Source organism: Vanellus vanellus, assembly GCF_965231255.1.
Source record: "Vanellus vanellus genome assembly, chromosome: 11".
Lineage (NCBI taxonomy): Eukaryota > Metazoa > Chordata > Aves > Charadriiformes > Charadriidae > Vanellus > Vanellus vanellus.
In genome coordinates this window covers 16,385,047-16,412,977 of record NC_138916.1, presented here as the reverse complement: position 1 = coordinate 16,412,977, position 27,931 = coordinate 16,385,047, and the positions used below count along the sequence as shown (strand labels likewise).

The window sequence follows — 27,931 nt, the reverse complement described above, 5'->3', positions numbered from 1 at the left end:
TTAAGGGGCGGCTGAAAACATTGTGCTGCCCCGCAGCAGCATCCTCACCACTCGACTCCCTATGAACATGCAGCTGTCATAAATCCTTTCTCCCTGTGTTGTTTCTTGCAGGTAAACTATGACCACTTTACTATTAGTGTTTGTGTGTTTGCGAGTCATCACAGCAGCCGTCTCTGTGGAGCTCTCAGGTATGTGCCACAGGGTGGGGGAAAGGGGGACTGAGCAATGTGCCACACTCTGGTCCCATCCCAGAGCATGGGCAGCTGCCAGAAATAAGTGTACCCAAGATGTGCTCTGCCTACACACAGGGCTCCTCTGTTTGGGTGGCTGCTATGCCATAGTTTCGCACTGTTCTAGTGCTTGGGGAGCCACGGAGATAGCTCCAGGCAAAAGCAGATTTATGGGGAAACCGAGAGAATTTCAGCATTCCCCTTTTGAAACCCTATCAGGGGCAATCTCGTAGCGTGGGCAGCAGCTACATTGCAGTAGAGCCCTTCGTTCCTTTCGTTCCCACATCCAGCACTGGTCCAAATCGCAAAATCAACCATGGCACAAGGGTCATGTTTGTAACTTCCCTTTCTGCACATTATTTTCAACAGACTAGACCAAAAAGGGTATGTCTGAATATATAGGTACAGGTTTGCAAAGCAGATATGGGCACTGGAGCATGTGGGAGCACTGGGTATTTTGGATTAAATGTGTTATTGATATAACCATTACTTCGTTTGGGAACTGGCAGACAGTAGTGATGGCCTGGAAGTGAAGATACCTGAGCAGTCTCCCCTGCGTGTTGTCCTGGGAAGCTCCCTGAACATCCCCTGTTACTTCAACATCCCGGAGGAACAGGACACCAGTGCTCTGCTGACCCCACGGATCAAATGGAGCAAACTCTCAAACGGGACCGAAGTTGTCTTGCTAGTGGCCACCGGTGGGAAAATCCGGCTCAACACCGAGTACAGGGAGGCGATCTCTTTGCCCAATTACCCCGCCATCCCCACCGATGCCACTTTGGAAATCAAGGCGCTGAGATCGAACCACACCGGGATTTATCGCTGTGAAGTGATGTACGGGATTGAGGACAGACAAGACACAATAGAGGTCCTAGTGAAAGGTGAGATCCTGCCCTTGCTCTTTCCTCTCAAGATCTTGCTGTCTTGCCTGGGCAGAAGGGAAGAAGGAACATATGGGCAGAGGAGGTACTGCTCTCCTCTTAAGCGTAAACCCTTTCAGTCAGGTCACAGATAAGGCAATGGGTAGGTGAGCAGAAGCCATGGGCCAGGCATTTATTTTAGCAGGCTAGGACCAGACTAAACAAACCAGTAAAATGACTCATGGCAGAATATATGGCAATAAAATGACTCTTCTGGCAGAAGGTGAGTTACAGAGACAGCAAGACGACATTCTTGGCAGGAGGCGATACTGGATACGCTGGGCTGTTGCTCAGAGGGGTGAAGCTGGAACAGGGGCATTATAAGACCTTTTATTTCTTCTAAACATTTTAGGAGATGGGATGCCCTCAGCTGGAGAATCGGTCTGTTCTGGAAAAACTTTCCCCATCTTCTTGCAAAGCCCATCCTAGTAATAAGTGGATAAAATAATAAAAAGACTTAGATATGTGTGCAGCAGATCTGTAGATTTTAAGTGTATTTGCCTCTTGTTATTTTTTCCTGGGTGTTTGTACAGTGACAGACACCCTGCACCCTTGGTCCTGAGCAGGACCATGGGAGGTGGCAGCTTTCAAACCTGCACAGCAGCACAGTCCCTGCTCTGCCCCACCGGCTGATTTCTGAACCGTGCATTTAAAATGCTGCTCAGAGCTGTATCGGGGAGGTATTGAGTCCTTCTGACGGTGATATACCTCTGTGTTCTGGGCGATGGCTTTCCTTCCACTGTTCACACTACTATTCAGCTTCTGGCTTGTAATACACCAAGATTTTGTTACAGAACCGTGGGAGAGCAGCCGCTGCCCTAGATCACCAATGTGCTCCACAAGGTCCTGTGAAAGGAACCCATGAAGTCACCCTTGGCTTGAGATGCTCAACCACAGACAATCGGCATAAATAATTCATTGTTTCTGGTTGACACGTAGTATCTGTTCTTTGAATATGTCATTTCTTTGGAAGGAAAGGGGCTGGTTGCTCTCTAGCAGGCGTGTGAGTGATGGCCGTTGTGTTTTCCAGGCATTGTATTCCACTACAGAGCAATCTCCACAAGGTACACCTTGAACTTCGAGAAAGCAAAGCAGGCCTGCATCCAGAACAGCGCTGTCATCGCTACTCCCGAGCAGCTGCAAGCTGCCTACGAGGATGGGTACGAGCAGTGCGACGCTGGCTGGCTGGCTGATCAGACTGTCAGGTAATCAACAGTGGAGGGGAAAGGAAAGCCACAGCAGGGTCGTTAGGAAAGGACTTGCGTAACGAAGCCACCGAGGGAGAATGGTTGAGAAGCAGTTGCTAAATAGCAGCTGTTGTAATTGCTGGTGTGCAGAGGGAGGCGGTGGATTGCAAGCCGTTCTCTGCCAGGGAGGGAATCTATAGGAGGAAGGCAGAGTGACCACTGTCCTCCTCACCTGGTGGCGATGGCTGAATGGACAATGGCTTAATCCTGATCCCTCATCCTCCGTGAACAAAACAGATGCTATGCCAAGGTGCACAATTGTGGCTCAACTGTACTGAGCTGTGCATGACCTGCTGGGGATCGACTTTGGCCTGATGTCTTTGCCGGTGCTCCCAGGGATCTGCTGTGCTCAAGACCATCAGAGGGAGGGCAGGACAGCAGATCATCCTTCCCCTTCCCCATAACCCAGGAAAAGCCATAAATCATCACTGTGCAGTGCTCCACAGCTCCTTCCCAGCCTTGCTGCGGCTGCCAAGGTCCTGCTCCCACTGCTTACCAACCATCTCGCCCCCAGGTACCCCATCCACTGGCCGCGGGAGCGCTGCTATGGCGACAAGGATGAATTTCCAGGAGTGAGGACCTACGGTGTCCGTGAGCCAGATGAAACCTATGATGTTTACTGCTATGCAGAGCAAATGCAAGGTGATTTAGCACTTTTGTCGTTACTAGTTGCAGAAGGAGCCAAAGCTCTTATCATGCCTGGACTGGACAACAGTAAATAGAGGCAAAGGGCCTTGAGGCAAGACAGGTTAGATGGAAAAACACATCCCCCAGCAAGGCCAGATGTTCTCTACAGTCTCTTTGTTAGCCCTTGGACAATTTTAATGTCAAATGACTAATGCAGTACAGAGGGTGGAGTCCGTCTCTAACCTTCACCAGAGGCCGTGCCATCCTGCATGTCTCTGTTCATCCACTTGAGGGTGTGACGTTCAGAGGTGTCCATCACCCATGCTTACAACAGGGGACCATTGAAGTACTCAGCACATGAGAACTGAAATTGTCCTTTATCTTCCTCTTGCCCCGTGGCTCCAGATAGTTTGATATGTTTTGCTCCAGGCTCTATTCAGACTGTAAGACTCCCTTTCTTCTGGTCTTTATAGACAGTCACCAACATGGGGTTGCAGTTCAGCTGTAATACACTTTTCATCTTTTCCAGACTCTCAGAAATGAGAAGGGAAAGAAAGGGAATTGAGATTAAATTCTACAGCTAATTCCTGTGCTAATGGATGGTGTAATTGCAGGTAAAGTCTTCTATGCCACCGCCCCCGAGAAGTTCACCTTCCAAGAAGCTTTCGACAAATGCCGCAGTTTGGGAGCCCGTTTGGCCACCACAGGAGAGCTGTACTTGGCCTGGAAGGACGGCATGGACATGTGCAGCGCAGGCTGGCTGGCCGATCGCAGCGTCCGCTACCCCATTTCCAGAGCACGGCCCAACTGTGGAGGAAACCTGGTGGGCGTGCGGACAGTGTACCTGTACGTCAACCAGACTGGGTACCCTCACCCCGACTCTCGCTACGATGCCATCTGCTATAGCGGTGAGTGCCTCGGGGCTGTGGGACTGAGCAATGTGTCCCTACACTTCAGCAAGCAGGAGCTCCCTGGCCAGAACTAACCTTTTGCTTCTTTCTTTTTTTTTTTTTTTTTTTTTTTTAAAAAGAGGGGTGGGGGAAAGCAAGTTTGGCAAAGGACTTAGTCCCTCGTTCATGTTCAGGTAGGAAGCAGATCCAGAGAGTGCACGGATGCCTGCCCTGTAGGGGGGGAGCTCTGAGGAGATGAGTGTAACACAGCTCTCTTCTCTCCAGTCCTCCCACGCCTTCCAGCTTTGGTAGCTCTCCTGGAGACATGGAGCAGAGCTCAGGTGTTTCATGTACAAGACTTTGAATGCTGGAGATGGAAGAGAAGGAAAAAGAGAACAGATCTGACCATGAACACGTGTGTCGTGCTGTGATGTGGTGCAGACACGAGCCTGAGTTTCCACACTGGGATAAAACAAGGACTGCAGCAGTCTCTGGCAATCAGAAACGGGGCAAAATTGCACATAGGAAGTCAAGAGCACCCCAGCTACTCCCCCTTTCTTTTAACTGCACTCTTCTCCCTGCAGCAAGGAGGGGGCAAAGCACAGTGGTATAGGGTCTATGTAGGACAACCAGAGGCTAACATTCAAACAGGATTGCCGCCCTTGAAAAATTGATAACAATATTTTAAAAGAAATTTTGAAACCCTTTTGATGGAGACCTACTGTGCCCAGATGTGTGCGTGATCGGTGTGTCAGGAGGCCTTGTAAAGCCTCCCTGACCCTTTGGAGTAATGTAGCTACACGGCCAAGCTAAAGACTGGCCCACCAAGCCACAGCCTTCTGGTTATCTCAGGCCACACATCTGAAACTGCTGAGCACAGCCAGTCTTTGCCTGAGCATCTCTTTCTAATTCTCTGAATCCCTTGAGGTGTGAGAGGTACTGGCTAAAATGAACTAGCAGGAAAATGGAATTGGAAATAAATAGAGCGGGGAAAGCAGTATTAGGGGAAAAGCCTGACAGTCTTATTATCTCTCCCTCCCCAGCTGAGACCTGCCTCACTGCATATCCAAGGTGTCCCATCCCTCCCTAGCCTGCCCAGTTCTGTTTTATGCTGATCTATAAACCACCGTCCTTGCTGTAGGCTGACCTGCTCAGTGGTGCACGTTCTCTTACAGCCAGCGACATGAGCGAAAAAGTGATTTGGGAGGGGAAAGGTGGGAAGTTGTTTGGATGTATTTGGTACAAGAAGAGACCGCCTTGGCTGCCTTGGTGATGGGGTTAGCATGCTTGTATGTGATGAGCTCAGAGCAGAAGGAGACTGATCCTAATGAGACTTCATGCATTGTGTGTGAGGACACAGTTGTCTTTCTCCCACGGCTCAGACCTGCTGTGGAGGTTATCCAAGCTCCCCTACTTCCCTCCGGCCACCTTACATTCCTTGCAGTAGGCACTAGAGGTCAGTGCAGACTTGGATATGAACAAGGTGTTCCCGGGAAGGAGAGCTGGGAAGAGAGCAGGGAAAGTCCTCTCTGATTGAGCAGCTGTGGAGCATGCGGTGGCTCATTGCCTCTAACTCATGAACATGCCCTCCGCGCTGAGGTGTTGCAGAGAGTCATAGTGGAGGAAGAAAACCCATTTCTTTTACCAGACAGTCATGATTTCCCTGCTCCTCTCAGAGCCAGCAAACACCCAACTTCTTCTTGGAGGCAGCACCAGCATAGTACGCCTTGCTAGACTGACCACATCCTCTCTGATTGCTGCTTTGTTTCCTGATGTAGGGGACGACGTTGAGACTCTGGTCCCAGGGCAGTTCATCGACGAGACGGGAAGCGAATTGGGTAGTGCTTTCACTGTCCAGACAGTCACCCAGACCGAAGTGGAGCTACCTCTGCCACGTAATGCCACGGAGGAGGAGGCCCGTGGCAGTATTGCCACCCTGGAGCCCATTGAGATCACACCTACTGCCACCGAGATGTTTGAGGGCTTCACTGTCCTGCCCGATCTCTTCACCACTGGTGTCACAGTAGAGACAGCTGCCCCAGGGGAGGAAAACGTGACCAGGGGGGATGTCACCGGGGTGGGGGCTTTACCTGAAGACATCACCACCGTAGCCTTAGGCACTGCCATCACCACCGAAACGGCAGAGGTTAGCTCGGTGGAAGAGGTTGTGGGGGTGACTGCCACACCAGGACTAGAGTCTGCCTCAGCATTCACAGTGGAAGATCAGCTCGTGAGAGCGACAGCAGCCCCCGGTGTCGGTGTCCTCCCAGAGCAGCCCATCTCCCCTACAGGTAAGTCACCAGGACTCCAAGAAGCCTGAAGATCAGTTTCTCCTAGAGGTAGCCATTCAGATGAAAACAGCCTGCACTTCTGCCATCTCAGAGGGCATCCGGGTCCCTGGAGGTGTGCAGGCCTGTTTGGGGTCAGGAACAGCCTCAGTGTCTCCACTGTGGTAGGACAGGAGGGGTGAGGAGGAGGCTGTGAGCTACCCCTTCACGTGCTGTAAAAGGCTCAGTTGGCTGATGCATGGGGCTGCAGTCGTCACACTCTGCGCTCCCATGTGCATCTGGCTCCAGGGAAGGGGAAAGTCAAGGCAAGAAGATGCTAGAGGAGGGCTACAGAGATCCCCAGAACATCACCCTCCATGGCAGCAGAGCTCAGTGAATGAGGCATCTCCATCAAAGTGGGTTTGACAGGCACTGGTCCTTGCACTGTTGTTGGGAAGACACTTTCTGGTCACACATCTCGGTTGAGGATCTGTCCCGTATCTGCTTTTTCACCAGAGGGCTTCTCTTCCCCCAGGTGTGGTGTTTCACTACCGTGCTGCCACCAGCAGATACGCCTTCTCCTTCGTCCAAGCCCAGAAGGCCTGCCTGCAGAACAACGCAGTTATCGCCACTCCCGAACAGCTCCAGGCTGCCTACGAGGCTGGCTTTGACCAGTGTGATGCTGGCTGGCTGCGGGACCAGACAGTCAGGTAAAACTATCTTGACTTGGGGAAGACCTGTCTCAAAATGACTATTCGGCCATGAAATTGGGGCTTTACTCTGGTTTGTTCTGCTGCTCTGCTCATCAGCATCTAAAGCTTTCCTGACCTAAGGTTGTCTCCAGGCTATGATATCTACTGACCAATAGACCTGTTCTTCTCAACCAGTCCTACCAATTTCCTAACCTGTGTATACATCCTGCAGTGGTGAGCTCCCCTGATGTGTAGGAAAAGTGAAAGAAAGTTTGTATTCATTTCCCCAAGTTGTAAGTGGACTTGTTTCCGGATCACGCTGGGGTCTCTGAGCATCTCTAACGATGAAGTGTTCTTTGTCCTGCTCCCAAGTACATTGAGGTTCTTCAGTCAAGGGTACATAAAGCTGACCTTGGGTTACCTCCTCTGTTCTTCTTTTGGTAGGTATCCCATTGTCAATCCCCGAAGTAACTGTGTAGGAGACAAAGAGAGCTCTCCGGGTGTGCGGTCATATGGCATGCGCCCGGCCTCGGAGACCTACGATGTGTACTGCTACATCGACAGGCTCAAGGGTACCTTCTCCCCCTTCCTCTGGGCACAGCTGTGGAGAAAAATGTGCTTCACAGCTCCACATGTGCGTGTGTGTGAGTGGGATGCAGGGACTCATGCCTGTTTCTCTCCCATCCCTCAGGCGAGGTGTTCTTCGCAACCCAGCCAGAGCAGTTCACCTTCCCAGAAGCTCAGCAGTACTGCAAGAGCCAAAACTCCACGCTGGCCTCTGTTGGCCAACTCCACGCTGCCTGGAAGCAGGGCCTGGACAGATGCTATGCTGGCTGGTTAGCCGACGGCAGCCTCCGCTATCCCATCGTGAGCCCCCGTCCTGCCTGCGGGGGGGATGCTCCTGGTGTGAGAACTGTCTACCAGCACTACAACCAGACGGGCTTTCCTGACCCCCTGTCCCGGCATCACGCCTTCTGCTTCAGAGGTATCCTCCCACTCCTTGCAGGGCATGTAGACCTGTTTCCTTGGGGGAAGGGAGGTTGGGCACATCAGGGTGTCAGTTTGGGCAAAGCACTTCACTGGCATCTTGGACTGGGAATTTTTGGAAACTCCCTCCAATATCTTTTTGTTCCAGCTCTGCCACCTGTGGAGGAGGAGGGGGTCACCTCATTCTTTGAAGAAGACGTGCTGGCAACCCAAGTGATCCCTGGAGTGGAGGGGATACCCTCTGGGGAGGAGTTCACTGTGGAGCCAGAGTTTGCCACTCAACCTGAGAATCAGACAGCCTGGGGGACAGAGGTCATTCCAACTGACGTGTCGCTGCTCCCAGGTGGGTCAGAGCTTCTCCATCTCCTGGGTCACACTTGGCTGGTGTTGTAGAGTTGGGACATTCCCAAAATAAATGGTCTGTGTCCTTGCTGAAGGCAACTCCCTCTAAATCTAGAGGTTTATCTCCATACTAGCCAAGTCTGAGGCTGTGCACACAGGAGGAGCTACTCGTGTATATTATTGAACTTTTGCCTAGGACCGAACTAAATGACCAACAGACCAGCACACACAGCGTTGCCAGAGCACCTTACAAAATATGTTGTTGTGTATCCGGGATGGGGAAGGCTAGCTAGAAACAGATCTCAGGCCATGCCTTCTAGGGAGGACAAAGCTCCAGTGTGGTCAGAGCAGCACCAAACTTTTCCTCTTCCACATGTTATCACCGAGGAAGGAGTAGCTTAGTTTTGACACCTGGGAATTGGTGTCACTGTTGCCATTGTTCAGTCTCAGAAGATTATATATTCTGACAGTTTCCCAGCAATGTTTAATTTATAGTTGTTTAAGTTATAATGTTCATTAACAAATTTGAAGGGACCGAATTATTTCTGCAAGCACATAGGACTTTGTGCCTTTATCCCAAAGTATCAGTTTGGAGGTAAAGTGAATCAGGAAATTGTTAATAGCGTCTTTAAAACAATTTAGTAAATAATTTTCCTATCTCTCTCTCTTTGTTCACTCTTTCTTTTCCAGTAAGCCCATCTGCTTTTCCTCCAGCTACCATAATACCAGAGGAAACAAGCACCAATGCTTCCATCAGCGAAGTGTCAGGGGAGGTGACTGAATCTGGAGAACATCAAGTCAGTGGTGAATCTTCAGCATCTGGATGGGTACCTGGAATCCCAGATACAAGCGGAGAACTGACTTCTGGAGTTTTTGAACTTAGTGGAGAACACTCAGGGATTGGAGAAAGTGGACTACCATCAGTAGACCTACATACCAGTGGCTTTCCACCTGGAGAAAGTGGGCTGCCTTCAGGGGACTTGAGTGGGGTGCCTTCTGGCATTGTTGACACCAGTGGTTTATCTTCTGCAGAGGAAGATGTATCTGTGTCTACTTCAAGGATAGCAGAAACTAGTGGGATGCCATCTGGAGTGGAAAGCAGTGGGCTACCTTCTGGATTTAGCGGAGATATCTCTGGTACTGAGCTAGTCAGTGGCGTGTCATCTGGAGAGGAAAGTGGACTCACCTCTGGTTTTCCTACTGTCTCTCTTGTGGATACTACATTGGTGGAAGTTGTCACAACAGCTCCAGAACGGCAAGAGGAGGGAAAAGGATCCATTGGAGTCAGCGGTGAAGGAGATCTGTCAGGGTTCCCATCCACTGAGTGGGACACCAGTGGCAAAGCCCAAGAGTTACCCTCAGGAGCTGAGCTCAGCGGGGAGCTGTCTGGAGAGCCTGAGCTCAGCGGGGAACCTTCTGGGGTGCCCGAGCTCAGCGGGGAGCCCTCCAGAGGGCCTGAGCTCAGCGGGGAACCTTCTGGGGTGCCCGAGCTCAGCGGGGAGCCCTCCGGAGGGCCTGAGCTCAGCGGGGAACCTTCTGGGGTGCCCGAGCTCAGCGGGGAGCCCTTCGGAGGGCCTGAGCTCAGCGGGTTGCCCTCAGGACTGGATGTCAATGGAGAACCATCTGGAACACATGAGGTCAGTGGCCTGGTGGACTTAAGTGGCCTTACTTCTGGTATCGATGGAAGCGGAGAGGCCTCAGGCATTACCTTTGTAGATGCTAGTTTGGAGGAAGTGACAACAATCCCCTCAATTACGAGAGCAGAAGCAAAAGAGATTTTGGAAATCAGTGGATTGCCTTCAGGAGGTGAAGATGCATCAGGCATGGTATCTGGGAGTTTAGACATCAGTGGTGAGCCTTCTGGGCATGTAGACTTTGGTGGGAGTGTTTCTGGAGTGCTCGAGATGAGCGGACATCCAAGTGGAGTGATTGACAGTAGTGGAGAGGTCTCTGGAGTTGATGTCACCAGTGGCCTACTGTCAGGAGACGAAAGTGGACTCACCTCTGGCTTTCCCACAGTCTCTCTTGTGGATACCACTTTGGTGGAAGTTGTAACACAGACATCAGTTGCACAAGAGGTGGGAGAAGGACCATCTGGGATGATAGAAATCAGTGGATTTCCTTCTGGAGACAGAATACTATCTGGAGAAGGGTCTGGAGCCATGGAGACTAGTGGGTTTCCTTCAGGGACAGGAGACTTCAGTGGAGAACCATCCGGGTTCCCGTATGTCAGTGGAGACATTTCTGGAGCCACAGATCTAAGTGGACAATCTTCAGCAGTGACTGATATTAGTGGGGAGTCCTCAGGGCTTCCAGAAGTCACTTTAGTCACTTCTGACTTAGTAGAAGTTGTGACAAGACCAACAGTATCACAGGAACTGGGTGGGGAAACAGCTGTCACATTTCCCTATAGTTTAGGGCCAAGTGGTGAGGTCTCTGCATCTGGTGAACTAAGTGGTGAAACATCTGCATTGCCAGAAAGTGGTATCGAAACATCAACAGCTTATGAAATCAGTGGTGAAACATCTGCATTTCCTGAAACTAGTGTAGAAACATCCACAATTCGTGAAATCAGTGGGGAGACATCTGCATTTCCTGAATTTAGCATAGAAACATCAACAATTCAAGAAATCAGTGGGGAAACATCTGCATTTCCTGAAATTATCATAGAAACATCCACAAGTCAAGAAGCCAGGGGTGAAACATCTGGCTATCCTGAAATTATCATAGAAACATCCACAGTTCAAGAAGTAAGTGGGGAAACCTCTGCGTTTCCTGAAGGTAGCGCAGAAACATCCACTATACAAGAAATCAGTGGGGAAACATCTGCATTTCCTGAAATTAGAATAGAAACATCCACAAGTCAAGACATCAGTGGGGAAACGTCTGCATTTCCTGAAATTAGAATAGAAACATTCACAAGTCAAGAGGCCAGGGGTGAAATATCTGGCTATCCAGAAATTAGCATAGAAACATCCACAGTCCATGAAACCAGTGGAGACACATCTGCCTTTCCTGAAATCAGCATAGAAACTTCAGCAGTCCATGAAATCAGTGGAGAAACATCTGCCTTTCCTGAAATTAGCATAGAAACTTCCACAGTCCATGAAATTAGTGGAGAAAGTTCTGCATTTCCCCAAATTAGAATAGAAACGTCCACAAATCAAGAAGCCAGGGGTGAAACATCTGCATATCCTGAAATTAGCATAGAAACATCCACAGTCCATGAAACCAGTGGGGAAACATCTGTATTTCCCGAAATCAGCATAGAAACTTCGACGGTCCACGAAATCAGTGGGGAAACGTCTGCCTTTCCTGAAATTAGCATAGAAACTTCAACGGCCCACGAAATCAGTGGGGAAACGTCTGCCTTTCCTGAAATTAGCATAGAAACTTCAACGGTCCACGAAATCAGTGGGGAAACATCTGCATTTCCTGAAATTAGAATAGAAACATCCACAAGTCAAGAAGCCCAAGGTGAAACATCTGCATTTCCTCAGATTAGCATAGAAACAGCAACGAGTCAAGAAGCCAGGGGTGAAACATCTGGCTATCCTGAAATTATCATTGAAACATCCACAGTTCAAGAAGTAAGTGGGGAAACCTCTGTGTTTCCTGAAATTAGGATAGAAACATCCACAAGTCAAGAAGCCCAGGGTGAAACATCTGCATTTCCTGAAATCATCATAGAAACATCCACAGTCCATGAAACCAGTGGAGAAGCATCTGCATTGCCTGCTGCTAACATTGAAACAGCTGCCACATCTTTGGCCAGTGGTGAGCCCTCTGGTGCTCCTGAGGAGAAGGAAATTCCTGACGCAACATCTGGAGCTGTGACACACTTGATCGCAGGCATTTCAGGGGAAACCTCTGTCCCAGACGTTGTAATTAGTACCAGTACTCCAGATGTTGAACCAACACAGGGACCCAGGAACCCTGAAGAAGCTCAGCTTGAAATAGACCCCTCCCCTCCCGCAGTGTCAGGACAAGAGATGGAGACAGCTGTTGTTCTAGACAATCCTCATCTGCTGGCCACCACTACTGCTTCCCTTCCTCAAGTTTCACAAGAAGCAATAGATGCATTAGGACCCACTACAGAAGGTACCGTGTCTTCTTCTCATATGGAAGGGAACATGCTATGGAGGGGAAGGGAGGGAGAGGGCATAGCTGTCACATTTTCTTCTTCTACAGCAGAGAACATTAACGCAGAAGCAGGCTTGAGCAAAATATTATTGTGGTGGGAAGCCATATGCATGTGGGATTTTCTACAGCTTGTGTCCAATAGCTTCTGTCTTAACAGATTATAGTCTGTGTTTGGGTGAGTAATGCAATTATCCAGCCAGTGTAACCCCATCCCCAGAAACCTCCTGGACCTCCCTCCTGCCTGTCCACAGCTGCCTACCCCTGGGGAGAGCAGCAGAGGAGCAGTTCAAGGGAAGCACCAGGAGATGCATATCTGGCCTTCCCGCACTGCACCATAGCAGTCATCAGCAGCTGCTTCTCTGAAGTGCTGCTCCTGGTGGATGCGGCTGCACCCCAGCCTTGAGGAGCAGCCTGGTGGAGCTGACACCTGCCAGGAACGTGACGGGGGCATCATCTGCTTGTGCCCCCCAGGGTACCCGGGTGATTGCTGGGATGTAGGTGAGCTCACCCTTCTGTGCTGCCGGAGGGCGGGGCTCAAAAAAGAATATTCTGTGAATGGTCATTGAGAGCCGTTGTGACCAGGCTCCTGGGTGTGATGTAGCTGAGGAAGGTGTTAGGGCATTCATGCCCCCTCTGAAATTGCTCTTAACCATTGCTATAATCTAGAGAAAACAACAATTTTTTCTTCTCATGTGGAAACAAGAGCAAAGATGGCTCCACCCGGCAGAGAATTCCACACTGGCTAGTGGATGCAGCTGAGAAGCTGGATAAGACGGGCTGCAAGTCTCTGTCCCGTTTTGTTTCTCTTTCTATGACATGTTGACTTGCTGCCTGTATCCCCGAGTGTTTCATAGCACTTGCTCCGGAGTGGGTGGCGGCCATCAGCGGCTTTGCAGTGCCGAAGGGTAAGAGGCAAAGCAAGACAGCTGGGGACAAAGATCTCTGCTATCAGCATCATCCGTGCTGAGCGCAATATGTGCATCGGGCAAACTGCTCCGGTCCCTTTGACACAGAGCGTGATTGCCCTCTGGTCTATGTCTTGTGCTGCTCTCTGCATCTAGAATGGGCTAAATGTGCGAGACGGCGCTCAGAGCATCGCTACCTTTTGTCAGCTCCGCTGATAAATGCCCTTCCTTCCACCCTGCCCCTTTTTGGTGTTTTAGCGCTCTGTCTTTGGTAGGATCCCTCGCTGCCAAGTATAAACAGGCACAATATTTAAATCTGAGTAACCATTTATGGTGAAAACACTCTGCTAGCTTTCTGACAAGCGTCCCCCGAGCAGTGTTCACGTGACACAGAGGCATTAGGATGCTGCAATGAGAAGAAAACAAGAAGGAACATTGTCGTACTTGCTGGTGGCTGCTTCTTGGCCACGGGAGGAGCCCAGTGCTGGTAACACAGGATGTCCCATGACATCCCCAGCCACAGCTTGGTTTCACTTTGCTGGAATCAGGAGCGTGTTCTCAGGGACAGGTCCCTTTTCAACACCATCAGTGCTTGTGCTGTTGTATGAAGGTCCTACACATCATCAGTTCTCAACAGACTGCATGTTCATGTAGGACATGTTGCTTATATATAGTACAAAATGTACATACAAAGAGATTTGCTCAGTTCCTTCTAGCAAAAGTAATATTAATTTCATCTCCTTCCCACATTACCTCCTGAACTGCTTCTTTTTGGTTAATTTACACCTTTCGGCATAGGTAGCTCTGGACTCGGTAGGGGTCTGTAAGTGCAGGGCTTTGTGAAGCTCAGCCTGGTTTCTGACATCGTTTCCATCCCCAAAGTGTTTCGAATGAGTCACTGTATTTCCCTCTGCGTAAGTTCTCTCCCTCTGAGAAAACAGGTAACCTTTGTTCAGTCCTGTTCGTCACACGTTTGAGGTCCTGTCTGTCTCTGCTGAGCGCAGTGGATGCTGCAGGAGTGGGTGAGGGCAAGCCAGCGGGGTTGTTCCTGCAGCACTGGTCCAGCCTGGCACGGCGTCCAGAGCTGGGCAGGGGGCTGTGGGGGTTATGGACCCAAAAGCCCTCCTTGCACGCCTAATGGGCTCTGCTTTTGGGCCATGCCCACTGCCACGTCCAAGCCTGGAGATAAAATCAAGCCAGCAAAGTCAGGGTTGAGGGGAAGGGAGGAAACTAGCCAGTTAGATTCAGGGAAAAAAAAAAAAAATGGCCCCAAAGTATGGTTTTATTTCACTGCTTTTTCTTTTTATAAATTACCCACAAAGGGATTGCCAGATTCTTCGGAGCATTTGTTAGCCAACATTCTTGTGAAGTATTTTGAAAGAAAACCATGTGTTCGGCAGCTCATGTGTGAAGAAGCTTGAAAAATGTTCTGAAATTGGAACATGTTGTGTATTTGCAAGTCACAGGGATGATGATGTAGCAGCTGGGGTTTCTTAGCAGGTGACAAGGAGAGGTAAGCGACGACTGCGTGAAGTTTAATTGTGGACTCTTTATAAACTAGAGATGGGCTTGAGTGCACGTGCGTGGCTGGTCCTCCCACCTGGGATATTCTGGGGTAAAACTTCTCTTTTTATTGTTAAGCTTCTTTACTACAGTGTCCCTATGGGTTTAAATGCAGTCCTGGTCAGGGTCTGAAGGAAACTCATCCAGGTGGAAAGAATTGACCATGAACGTGCAACACCCCTGCAACGAGGCAAAATTCTTCTAGAGAATTAGAGCAAAGTAATGACAAAAGAAGGAGGAAAAAAAAAAAAAGGAAAAATAATCACAGATTTCCTTTTTTAGGTCATTACTCTTTACAGTGCTCTGGGGATTGTGAACATGGAAAGTCTACAAGGAAGAACCATAGGCTGGAACCCAAAATGCAGTTTTCATGTTGTGGCTGCTTTTTTATCTGAAGCTTCTTCCCATGCTTGAAATTTAGCTCTTGCAAAAAGATCCGTTCTATTATCTCTGCCTTGTGCCTCAGAGTTTGTAGGATGTAATGGATGCCCATTAAGTGCAATTAATTTTTGGTAACTTTAAAGCAGGGGTGAAGCTAGTTGAGCTTACAGAGGGAGCTTAGAGTGAGGAGCAGGGAGGCATGTGGTTGTTGCCCTCTTGTCCTGTCGTTGAAGGGTTCCAGTTAGATCCAGCCATCTTTTTAGTAGGATGATTTACAAAGAATGTTATTTTTCTGTTCTGCTGTAGCCTCTACTTTTCTTTAAAAGCCAGAGCCAGAAGCACAAGAAGACTGATGATTAACACTTGGAGTGCCCATATTTTTTAATATTTAACCAAATTGAAGGCTGCACATGCACATATCTTTAGTCTGCAGTTTGATTCCTCCACGAGGACAGGAACTCCACAAGCTTGAAGAATTGTCCATAGGCTTGGCTTCTTCCTCCACAGTTTTGCCAACTCAGTGGGTCTTTTTGCTTCTGGTAACATCTGAAGACAAATAATTATTAGCTGAAAAAAGCACGCTGGCACTCCAGTGAAAAGCTGTGGTTTGGAGCACTCTGACCAGTCAATGACTTAAACATTGCACTCAAGTTGGGGGAAAAAAAGAAAAATGTGCTGAAATGGCAGCAATTTATGTTAAGTTTTGCTTGTCTCTGGTGAACTGAATTCATGAAGTCTGCTGCCTATAGCCCCAACACAGCTGAAGGTTAGAATCCAAATAAGGAAAGGTCTTGATGGGCTTTCCTCATTCTTCATGCCCTGGAAATCCAAGGGTTACACTTCTATTGGTCCAGAGAAGATCAGCCCAGAAGAAAAAAGTCTAGAAAATATTCACCTGATTCATAATGTTTCGTCTAATGTGAAATGAAGAGTATGCTCTCAAGAAGGAGATGGAGGTACCAGTCCTGGCTGAGACACAAGCAAAAGCAGAGACCATTTGCTGCTGACCAGATGATTTGATGTCTCCTGGATATACTGTCTATTTTGCATCAGAAGGTTATTAGCTTAATTAAAACCTTCCTCTGAAGAGGCAACCTGCAGTCTTGAACTAGAGTTATATACATGTCAGTTTACTTCTACACATAATATTTTGGAGGCAGAGATGTCCAAATTTCCTGAGCTCTCCTCCCATGAGAGTGTTGGACAAATCAAAGGTCACAGCAGTTCAACAGGTTCTCCCGGAAATTTGCTGTTCTCTAGGTGAACATAGCTTTTTAAGGCTGTAGCAATGCCTGCCCCTTCTGCTGCATGGAGGCTTTGGTTTAATTATTGTAGTTAATTATTTTAATGACTTATGTGCTCATTCTAAGTCACTATCTGGCTATGTGATGTTACTTAAAATGTGAGGGAACTGTTTTCCCCAACTCCTCCTATTCTTTTCTTGTAGCAGCCACTCTACAACTGCTCCAGTGTTTTTCTTCCCTGTTTGAGCTATCAGATCGGCAGCTCAAACTTCCCAGGAGTGTCTGAAAAGCAAATTTAATTTGTACCTGGATTATTTTTTTTTTTTTTCCTCAGTCTCTAGAAGATAATTACCTAGCTGGTCTCTGAGTCCCTGTTTGGATAATTGCACTTACAAGGAGGCCTATAAAGAAAGGGTGAGGGGCACAACATGGACTGTTGGACATCCTGAAAACATCTTGCCTTTCAGTCTTACCTTTCCCCCTCTGCAGAACGAAACAGGAGTTTAAATCCTAGTGTATATTTCTAGACTGGTTGCTCACAACTTCAGGAAAACTGTACAGTTTGTTCAGGGTTTGGGTGATCGCGTCCTCTCTGCTCACAAGCTGCTTCTCCTTAGCAAATGTTTCAAGCACAAAGCTGACCTTGTTTAGTGGGTATTCTCGCTCATCTTCCATACAGGCTGCCACTGAGAGAAACGCACAAACTGTATTATTTTAAAAAGTGCTAGCACTATTTCTAGTATTGTCTTCTTAGCTTGGGATGAAGGATTTTAAAAGCATTTCCTTCTCACCACTGACACTGCGTGTTCACTTTTGCATGCCATTTGCCTTCTGAGCAAAACCAGGACCAATTTACTTCTCTTTCATTTCTAAAGGATTTCTCTTTCCAGTTTCCATGATCTAGTACAGCAAATTGTTTTCAAAGGCATTGGGAGAATACTTGTGTTTAGTTGCACCAAAAGAAAATAGTTCTGACCAAATATAGAATGTATCTGGCAATGTAAAAGAAACCTTAGGAAGAAAATGGTGAAACAAATTCAAAGTTTGCACTGTAGCTATGTAACTCCCCTTGCTTTCTCCATCCAACAGTTTACATCTTCCAGATGCAAGACCTTGTTTACATTGGATATTTTGTTTTAACTGTTTTATTAAAAAAAAAAAAACAACAACAACAAAAAAACCCCAACCTAGAAATTAGACCTTGGGTCCTGTTAGTAGCAGAAAATAGAAACTGTTGTGACAATAGACTTGAATATTCTTTTGCAACTTCTGGGCAATATTAACTACAGTACAAACTGTCTTCTAAAGAGCTGCTAATTTTGCATTATCCTCCAGAAGTGAGTTAATAATATGTTCTAAATGGGCTTCCTATCCTTGGCACTGCAAAGCATTTTCTCTCCTGTCTTTGTTTTAGAGCCGAAGCTCTTGAAAGCCAGAGCTGCCTCTGTTCTTCGTCCCATGCCGCATCGCTTGTCCTTTGTTAGCGCTGGGTAATAATAGCTGTAGCCTTGTCTTCTTGTCGGTTGATAAGCACTTGAGCTGCATCTCAAAGCAGAGCTGATTTTTTGCATGACTGCTCACCCAAGCAAATAAATAGCTCGCGTCTACATAAGATCCTTGGGTGTCAAGGTGCCTGGCAGCCAGTGCTGGGGAAGTAGGGGCTCGCTCCGCGCTGAGCGGAGCTGGCACACCTAGCGTGCCTGCCGCAGGCTTTTCAGCTGCCTGAAGAGGTGTACAGTGATTTACTGACCTCATCTAACTCTAAACTCTGTGGAAGTGGACACAGTTATGGTATATAAAAGGTTATGAGGAAAACAGCCAAACGTTGTGTGATAGATGGGATCTTTTTTTTTTTTTACTGGAGTTCTCACCTCTCGTAAATCCTATGGCTTAGATGCAACATCTTAGAAACACCCACAAACCGACTTGCCATGGTTTCCAGAGACATCCCTGCTAGTTTTACCTTTTAGAACTTTTACCTTTCTAAAAAGCCTCCAAGACTCAGGTTTTCTGGCAGGACCAGAATCAGCAATGCTTCCTCCAACCCGGTGGATATGTTTGAGTTTCCTGACATGGGCTTGGTGAGGTGATTCTACATCCAGATGGAGATACTGTCACTGCCCAAACAGCTCAATGGGCTGAAGGGCGAGTTCGGTGTTCATGATCATCATGTGTTTAAAACATCTTCTCTCCAGCCGTTTGCAGCTTGCTCCTGGGAAGAAAACCTGTCTGTGTCTCACTTGTATTTGTTGTCTGTTTTTCCAACACTACCTACAAGTGCACACCTTTTGTCTGTGTGTCATACATAAAATTATATACGTATCTGTATGGAGAGATATATAACATGTATATTATATGCAGAGATTTGTTTTTACAGACTATATAATATGTGCAAACATATTATATACAATATCTGTAAAAGGAAATTCTGTTCCAGTGTTATTTCCCAGCTGGAAATTTGTGGCAATGACTTTGCACGTGTATGCCTGCTCCCTCCTGCTCCAAGACCAGGGATGGCAACTCACAGCAGGTCTCCTGCATCTCAGAAGAGATCTTGGATGCACCGAGTTCTAGTCCACATGGCTGAAGACAGCCGAAGACTCATTATTCCCTGCCTAGTGTTCTTCTGTAGCTCTCATACGTGCTTTGTTCCCACTTCTGCAGCACGCTTTCCACTTCATGGAGCCTAACTGACAAAGGAGAGCCTTGCCTTACTTGTTCAGCTGGAGCCCACTGGAATCAACATCAACTTCTGCTGCCACTGCTGTTGGGAAGCCCAAGGGGACTCTAGAGTTGTAATCATCCCTCGGGATACCTCATTTTCCTTTATGCTCTCTATCTTCTAGGAAGTCCAGGTGTGACTAATAAGCAATAGTCAGCCAAGTTCAGCTCCTCTCTTCTACTAGGCCTGTGACTCCCATTTCGTTCGGAAAGTCTCAAAGTATTTATTAGTGTCATGGAACAGGAATTCTCTTCATGTTGCAGTAAACAAAGAAATCCAGAAAGCATTCATGAGTATTTAGAAGGGCAATGCAGAGCAAAAAATTCCTTCTTTCAGAGAAGAACTGCAAAACTGGAGTAAGAGGTTCATCAGCCATCTGAGGAATAATTGTATTGCTCATGGTGATAGACTAGAATAAAGATGACAATCTTCATGCTCCAAAGCACAAATGGATTTACCATCCAAGGTCAGAAAGAATTTTCTCCATCACTTAAGCATGTTACAGAACATGTCAACTTTTAGTTGACGTATCAGACATTGGCCACTGAGCGACCAGACAGCCACATGGGGTATAACATGCATCTGCTCTCATACGTCTGAGGACACTGAGCAGCTGGGCCATGGTTCTGCAGGGAGACAGTATCCGACCAAATATACACCAACCAGAAGATGAACACAGATCTTGGGGAGTCATGGCTCTGCTCTGGTATTTCCATAGCCGGCGTGTTTATCGTCTTGGAATGTTTCCTCACTAACCCCTCTCATACGCAAGAAGAGCATGGAGTGTTAGTCAGCATTTTTAAAGCCTTACATTTCTTCTCAGTGTGAAAGAGAGAAACGTTGCCTCACATGAGGATCTAACCAGTCATCATTTAACCAAACCTGCGGGGATGTGCTCCCATTTTCTTCCTTAGTCTTTCTCCTTGTTTCTGAATTGAATGTCTCTGAAATCTTTCCATTCTGAATGATTCTTCTGCTGATTCCAAAGCTCAGTAAGTAGGATAAAGGCTCAGTCTGGAGAGATACTGGGAAAAGAGCTTTTACTTCCAGCACAAGCTAGATTTTACAAGATATAGATACAAACTGGCTACCTGTGGTCTTCCTCGGAGCACCAATGCTTCCTTCTTTCTCCCCCAAGATGACAGGGGATGGAAGTGCTATCAAATGGTGGCATATACTACCCAGGCTTGTGCCAATTAGCAAGTTGAGAAACATTGGAAATTTGGGGGCCAAACTCTTTCCATACCAACTTCGCTTTTCACCTCCAGAAAGGCAAAAAGGATCTTAAGGGTTGTTCTATCTAGATGGGAAACTAAGAGTAGTTTTTTCCACCAAGATGGAATCCACAGCTGGAAAAGACATGCCAGCTTCTTCCAGCTTCATCACAAGCAAGACAGCGCATAGTGGGGACAGGTCTGGAGAAAATGGCACTGCACTCCAGTATTCTTCACCAAGGAAGAGGCACGCATAGCTAGGCCTAAGATCCTCAAAGGGAAGCATTTGAGGGACTCTGAATCACTTTTGAAACCACTTTTTTCTTGTCTGCACTCTCTTCATCTCCACTGAGAACAGATTTCTTGCCTCAGAACTTCATCTAAATTATGGTTAGGAAGAAACTAACCAGGCAACCAGGAAGGCTGGTTAGGAGATAGAGATCTATTTCAGGATGTTGCCATCACTTATGAGAATTCCATGTTCTTCCTTGTAGACCCATAGCTGGTGGAGACACAGACACAAATTTGCATGTTTGATGCATCAGGCAGAGACAGCGGACAAGAGAGAGTTACCACAGCTGTCAAAGACACTGAGTGTTGTGTATTGGATACACCTTGCTGAGCTTGTACTGATATCTTCAGAGTGGTGTTCAACCATCAAGTGACGGAAAACCAATGTCTTCCTTGTAGGGTGGGTTGGGTCTTCTGCCTTCATTCTTCCAGCAGCAGCAGTGGCAGTATGTTTTAAAATAAGACCCTAGCAATTCCCAAGTTCCCCCAAAACAACTGATATTCCCTCCTAAACAAGCAAGGAAACAAGTTCTCCTGTTGGTGGAGTTGTCTGCCCAGAGCCCTAATGGAAGCCCTTGATTTCTTGCAGACACTGATGAGTGCCACTCAAGCCCCTGTCTGAATGGAGCTACCTGCGTTGATGGCATCGACTCTTTCAAATGCTTATGCCTTCCCAGCTACGGAGGGGACCTGTGTGAGATCGGTACGGCCTACCTGGCTTCAGCTAATCTTACTAACTGCTGCACTACCTTGTTCCCACCCTACCCCTCATAAAAGCTGATCCCAAGTGCTCCTATCAGCTCTGCCCTCATCTCAGTTAGCTAACCTCTAATAGCAGCTTAAAATACACTAGGGAAAAGCTTCGAGACTTTTGTTTATGTATTTTGATTAGTTTGTTCATCACAGCACCGTGTCATCTAAGATTCCTAAGCAGGAGCTTCTGGTGTCTTCTTCAACTTTCTCTTTTTTAAGTTTCTCTAGTGAAGCTCCATACAGATCATAACAATGTTGATCACAGAAGTCGCTGTCTCTTTGAGTCAAGGGTCTTTCTGTTCATCTGTAACAGTAGGGAAACATCTGAGTACATCTTCACCCCAGGCAAACTTTCTCTGCCAGACTGGAATTTCATGGAAGGATGCTTCAACTGAGCCATGAAAAATGATTGTGTTTCTCTCTGTGAAGATGCAGCTGAGAGAAGCCTTGTTCACTCCAGGAATCTCCACCGATTTGACACAGTATGACATTTTTGTCACCTTTTCAATGTGGCTTCCTGTGGCAAAATCAGCAGGGAATGTATATCTTGAGAAAACATGAAGTGACCTATTTTTCCATCAAAATTAGGTACTCTGACCTGCACTAATACTTCTTTTTGTTTCTACAAGGAAAGAAAAAGAGGTGATTTTTTTTCTTAGAGCTGATGAAGGTCCAAACTTTTATCAGCTTAGCTGAGGGGAAGCTCTCCTGCCTTGCTCAAACAAAAGAGAAATAAGGTTGCAGTGTCTTCTTCACCTTGGCACAAGTAATGATAATATATATTGGATTTTCTCTTCCCCTTTCTCTGCATCTCTCTTTCTGCTTCCAATATGAACATATGGAGTAGGCCATAAGAAGAAAGCTCAGGATCATTGGACCCTTGGGCAGGAATTGTGCCATCTTATCATCACTTTCCTAATACAACCTAATCAGCCCCTGATTTACCTGCCCCTGCTACCTGTTGTTGAAGATCCCTATAATCCAACAAGAGACTTTCTAACCTGTGGCTGCTTATGATTTTGTTTGGTCCAAGCCAGACTTAATTTCCCCTCTTCTCTGATTTATGGGCTTATGATGCCTGGGAGTTATAGCCTGGGAGATGCAAGAGGAAGCCAAGGCCCCCAATTCAGTGGGGAACATAAATCTTCATGATTCCCATGAGGCAGACCATCCTGCCTGTTGGTCTCCAAGAACAGCTGGACACCGTTGGTGAGCTCTGCCATCTCTGCACACAGCCAGTCCTTGCCTTGTCACCTCGACAGTGTCCCTACCAGGGAACAAGATTTTTGTCATTCTTTTCCAAGACATATTGTCATATTTCCCTGTAAGTAACAACTATGCAGCAAAGAGTGGCCTTTCTCCTAGGAAACGTCCTGCTGAGGTTCTGTGCCACGTGCTGTCCCATCCCCAGGCTGTGATGACAAGGGGTGGTGTTAAAGCTGCAGGAAAAAAGTCTTAAATCTCAAAAGATAGAGCGTGTTCTCCACTTACCTTGTGCAAGTGATCTGCCTGCAAAAATGAAGAATCTTTAGAGCTTCAACTACTTCCAGATAATCCGTTTGATCTGTTGAAGAAAGCAGAAAACATTTTTAATGCCTCAACTAACTACCAACCCTTCCAACGAAGTGTCTGCAATCTTCAGATGGAAGAACACCAGAAGGCTGGATTAGGATGAATTCCTGTGATTGAAGATGACAGGTGCTTTGACCTACCAAGTTTAACAACGGAAGAAAGAAACTGAGTACAGAAAACCTTACTGGAAAGGGAGAGAGGCATGAGGATTCATGAAAGCCCACCACTCCAAGAGCAGTAAGTGACTGAGAAAGGATGGTAGATCGGGCATCGGAAAGGCTGAGATTAAACACATTTCATTTTCTGTTTCCTTCTTTCCCATGGAGCAGCTGTGTGGCGTTGCATTGCATGGAAGCTGCTGAAGGTCTCTTCTCATGGTTTCTCCATTCACCTCTGCTCTCCTTGAGCTGTGGATTCATTTTTTTAAAATTAATGCATTCAACTCTCCAGTGTTTCTCAGATTGTAAAAGATATTCTGAAATGTTGAGAAATTTTTGCACTTCTCTAGCAGCCTCCAAGCTTTTTCCTTGCAATTTCATTTTCTCACTCCACCACGGTAAGTTCCTGCCTCCATCTCAGTTTTGCCACCTTGCTAGACTCGTTTCTCCTGTAGACCCCCAGAACCACACCAAGCAATACGACCACTCAAACCTGGGCTCTCCTCCCCTCTTTTCTTTTCAACATATATGTGATTCTGGGAATCTGGATTCAGGTTTTGGAGTTTCTTTCCAAAGCAAGGAAACTCTGCAGGCCAGCACAAGTAGGAAGAGAGGGGTTCTTGCTTAGTCAGTTCCTCAAAAAGAGTCCAGGAACATGACACGAGGATTGAATTGCTCAGGAATAAGTTTGTATCACTTGACTTCTAGTAGTACTGGTCATGGTACTTGCAGACATCGGGTCTTCAACGCAGGCTCCTCTCTCTGCATGTGTCTTGGATGCCTTCTGATCATTTTCCCTGGGATTTCCCACAGGCAACAGTGTCAGGTTTTGCTTTTTAGGGGAAGTGACCATGTGTTGTCCTATGCCATGAGCGCATGAGCTGCTAAGAGGTGAGTTGGAAGTCTTCGAGACTCATGCACCAACTCCTTTTCATCCCTCCTTTGTGTGTTTCAGACCTGGAAAACTGTGAGGAAGGCTGGACCAAGTTCCAGGGCCACTGCTACAGGCACTTTGAAGAGAGGGAGACTTGGATGGATGCAGAGACCAGATGCCGACAACATCAAGCCCACCTGAGCAGTATCATCACCCCAGAGGAGCAAGAATTTGTGAACAGTGAGTGCTGAGGGCAGCCTGAGACTGGGCAGGGGTCCATCCAATCAACTCTCATTCTATGGTCAGATTTATCCAAAATTATGTAAAAAACACAATTTCCCCAACTAGTGTTCAGATATTCCTTAATGAGGCCTCACTCTTGGGTGGGAGAGGAAGAACCATCCAGCTGTGAGACAGAAGAGGGCCCTTTCTCAGCTAGGATAGATCTTGACTCATCACATTGCTGATGTGGCTTGTTCACAAGATGTTCACATGCTGCAAAAAGCACAGTGACCCATGCCAGCGTGGGTGGCTCCATGTTGAGTGGGGAGGGAAACAGACAAGCACGATGCAGGGAAAAAATGGACATCAGGGGCTAGTGACTGGGAAGGAGCCAAATGACCCAGAGGCTCCAGGGCCACGGACAGCTGAGATGGCAAAGAAACACTTCCAACAAGGTGTAGGGAAACCATGACCCACTCTTGTCTGCCCCTCTGGCTCTTCCAGGCCACGCGCAGGACTACCAGTGGATCGGCCTCAGTGACAGAGCTGTGGAGAACGACTTCCGCTGGTCCGACGGGCACTCCCTGGTAAGGCTGCAGCCCACGGCGTGGGCAGGCGCTGGCTTTTGGTGGGGGAAAAAGAGGTTCCTCTTGGGTGGGAAAATCCCCATGAGTTATGTGCTGAGTGCTTGGGTTGGACATTGAGTGGAGGCAGCCCTAAACTTTGTAGAGCTCATGGGTTTTCCAAGCCTCTAGTAAAGATGGTCAGCTAAGCTCCTGGGCACCGTAACTGCTGTACTAGCAGCGCCGGGAACCCATGGTCTTTGCTGGTAAAATGTGTGGGCAAGGCACCTGCAAGGGTGAAGAAAAGTGTAGAAGAGGGGAGGGCTCAGCCTTAGACAAAGGGTTTTCCTCTCTTGGCAGCAATTTGAGAACTGGCGGCCCAACCAACCTGATAACTTCTTTGCGGCGGGTGAGGACTGCGTTGTGATGATATGGCATGAGCAAGGCGAATGGAACGATGTTCCCTGCAACTATCATCTCCCTTTCACCTGCAAGAAAGGAACAGGTCAGAACCCTGCACCAATCGGCAAGGATGGGGGGCTCAGGCAGTGGCTGCGGCGCTGTAGTGGAGCCCCCAGTGCACATGAATGTGGGTTTTGTCACTGCAAAGGGTGGTCAAAGAGGTGGAAGGAATTAGCAATAGACATTGGCCAAAGCTCTAGGAGAAAGTTTACCGAGGGCTTGAAAACAAATAAGATAAGCCATCCGGGACGGAGTTTCACATCCCCAGGTAGAGCCATACCCTGGCTGCAGCATCACTCCCACACACTAGCTCCGTGCCCTCCCACGGACACAAGCGGCTGTTGTGGTGCCCAGTTCTCACTGCCTCTCCAGGAGGCAGGAATGGAGCCCTGAGGCAGAACACTGCTTAATTTCAAGGCCCATCACAGAATTTTTTCGTATCCTCCTGCCCCTAAATTTTGTGGACAGAGGCAATCTCAAAGGGATTTAAAATTTTATGTACAGGAGAAGAGGAGGGACGAGGCTGTGCATGCCCAGCCTGCGCCGGGCAGGCAGGAGCTGCCTGGGCATGAGCTGCCCACTCAGCTAGGCAGGACTCCTCAATTTCTCCATGCCTCTACCCATCTCCTGCAGTGGCCTGTGGGGACCCCCCAGTGGTGGAGAACGCCAGGACCTTCGGGCGGAAGAAGGACCGCTATGAAATAAACTCCATGGTGCGGTACCAGTGCAACCAAGGCTACATCCAGCGCCACGTGCCCACAATTCGGTGCCAGCCCAACGGGCAGTGGGAGGAGCCACGGATATCCTGCATAAACCGTACGTCTTGTTCCCTTTACTTTCAGATTAAGGCCAATGCATACCTGTGGCTGGGAATGAGGGGGGCATTGTCTTAGGGTGCAGGTTAGCTGCAAGCCAGGCAGAAAGGGACATCGTGGTCCCTTTGACTTGTTGAAAACTCCCCTGTGATGGGGCCATGGGAGCTGGCATCTTCTGGGCAAGTGTGGACCGTGGGTGCTGGCCGGAGGGGCAGCACAGACAATTCCTGCCCTGGATGCTCCTCCACCCAGGCAGGGTAGGGGCAGCTCCAGAGCCAGGAAAGGGCAACAAGGAGCTTACCAAGGGCCCAGGGTACTTAAAGAAAGGAAAGAAAAAGTAATGGTTTCTGAAAGGGTGAGTTTTGGCACCACCTGCATCAGCAGAGAATAGGAGGAGGCAGCTGTGGTCCCCCCAAGCCCTTCTCCAGCATCCCCCTGCTATGGAAGTGGACAGGAGCCCTGCAGCAGAGCTAAGCCAAGGGACAGGGCTGGGATCCTGACCCTTCTCCTGTCAGGCCTCCAGCTGATGGCAGCCAGCCCTCTCCCACTGGTGTCCCAGCCCACTCCCAGGCCTGCCTACACCCCTGTCCCATCCCTGCTCGCCTGCAGCTTCCCAATAATTTCATGGGCCTCGGCCAGATCTCATCTGTCCGGTGGCCTCCTTGCCAGGTTCTAGTCCAGCTGGGCAATTCCAGCTAAAGCAATGGTCCCACAGCCAGGGAAAGTTGATACGGGCTTAAGGGACAAACCTCCGCCCCAGGGAGGAGATGGAAGGAGGAGGGATGGAGGAGGTGTCCGCATGGTGTAGACCAAGCCACTGACTCCCTTGGCTCTGCCGTGGACCTGAAGAGCTGCAGGCTGCTCCTGGCATGGACCACAAGCGATCGAGACACCTAGGCTGTTCCCAAACAGCTTTTGCCTCTTCCATCAAAACCCTCCTGGAAATATCGCACGGGAGCAGTGCCAGCTTCAAGGGAGACTGGCAGCAAAGATCAGGCAGAAACCTTGTCCCTGCCAGCCAGAAGGGGCTGTTTCCCCTCCTGTGCCCTGAGCACATCCCACCACTGATGGATATTTCCCTCCCTGTCCCAGGGGTTTGGAGCAGGACCGGCAGGGCAGCAGGGAAGATGGGGAAGCAGTCCCCATGCCCAGCCCGTTAGCAGAGCAGCCCTCCCGGCTGGGCACAGGGAAGGGATGGGACAAGCATCCCTGGAGAGGATGCTCCTCCCCAGGCTCCTGGTAGGCACTGGGCACCCTCACCCCTGGGTGAAGCAAACCCCAATCCGCAGGGGCGAGAGAAGGGCCGATTGTGCACGAGCAGGCAGGCTGGTGCCAGGGCACACACAGCCGCCCGCCGGGCAGCGCTGCCTGCGGCTGCCCGTGTTTTTCCAGGGAGCCAGGGGCCAGGGCGGCCAGCGCGGGACAAGCAGCGTCTCTGTCCTGGCTCCTGCTAACAAGGTGCCTTTTCTTCTCCTCCCTCTTCCGCAGCCTCCAACTACCAGCGCAGGCTATACAAGAGGAGCCCCAGGAGCCGGTCGAGACCCAGCGGCAGAGCCGTGCACAGACCCACCCATTAGAGCGGGGCGAGAGAGACCCAGGGGGAAAGCGAGAAAGAGAGATTTTTAACAGAACAGTTATATTAACAGAGTCGATTTCTTCTTCTTCTTGTTGCTTTTTTGCCATATAAGGAAAAAAAAATTATATTAAAGACAAACCCACCTTTGTGTATATATCTATAAAAAAAAAAAAATAATTAATGTTTTTCCAAGCACCAAAGCAAAGTGAATTAGATCTCAGCATTTTTACTAACCGTCCGGTTCCAATTATCTTCGTGCCTTCGGGGACAG

At 48.4% G+C, this 27,931-nt stretch overlaps 1 protein-coding gene across 1 annotated transcript; it reads left to right on the top strand.

Annotated features, from left to right (window-relative positions):
* Nucleotides 1-118: 118 nt before the first annotated feature.
* ACAN (aggrecan) lies at nucleotides 119-27,914 on the top strand (the record flags this gene model as incomplete). Its single annotated transcript, XM_082488964.1, has 17 exons — nucleotides 119-188; nucleotides 740-1,111; nucleotides 2,181-2,355; nucleotides 2,912-3,039; nucleotides 3,639-3,932; nucleotides 5,693-6,205; nucleotides 6,717-6,891; nucleotides 7,318-7,445; nucleotides 7,565-7,858; nucleotides 8,009-8,203; nucleotides 8,893-12,303; nucleotides 21,255-21,368; nucleotides 24,104-24,262; nucleotides 24,749-24,831; nucleotides 25,168-25,312; nucleotides 25,903-26,085; nucleotides 27,573-27,914. The coding sequence occupies 17 exons, from the start codon at nucleotides 119-121 to the stop codon at nucleotides 27,659-27,661; spliced, it is 6,528 nt and encodes a 2,175-aa protein (XP_082345090.1). The 3' UTR covers nucleotides 27,662-27,914.
* Nucleotides 27,915-27,931: the final 17 nt, after the last annotated feature.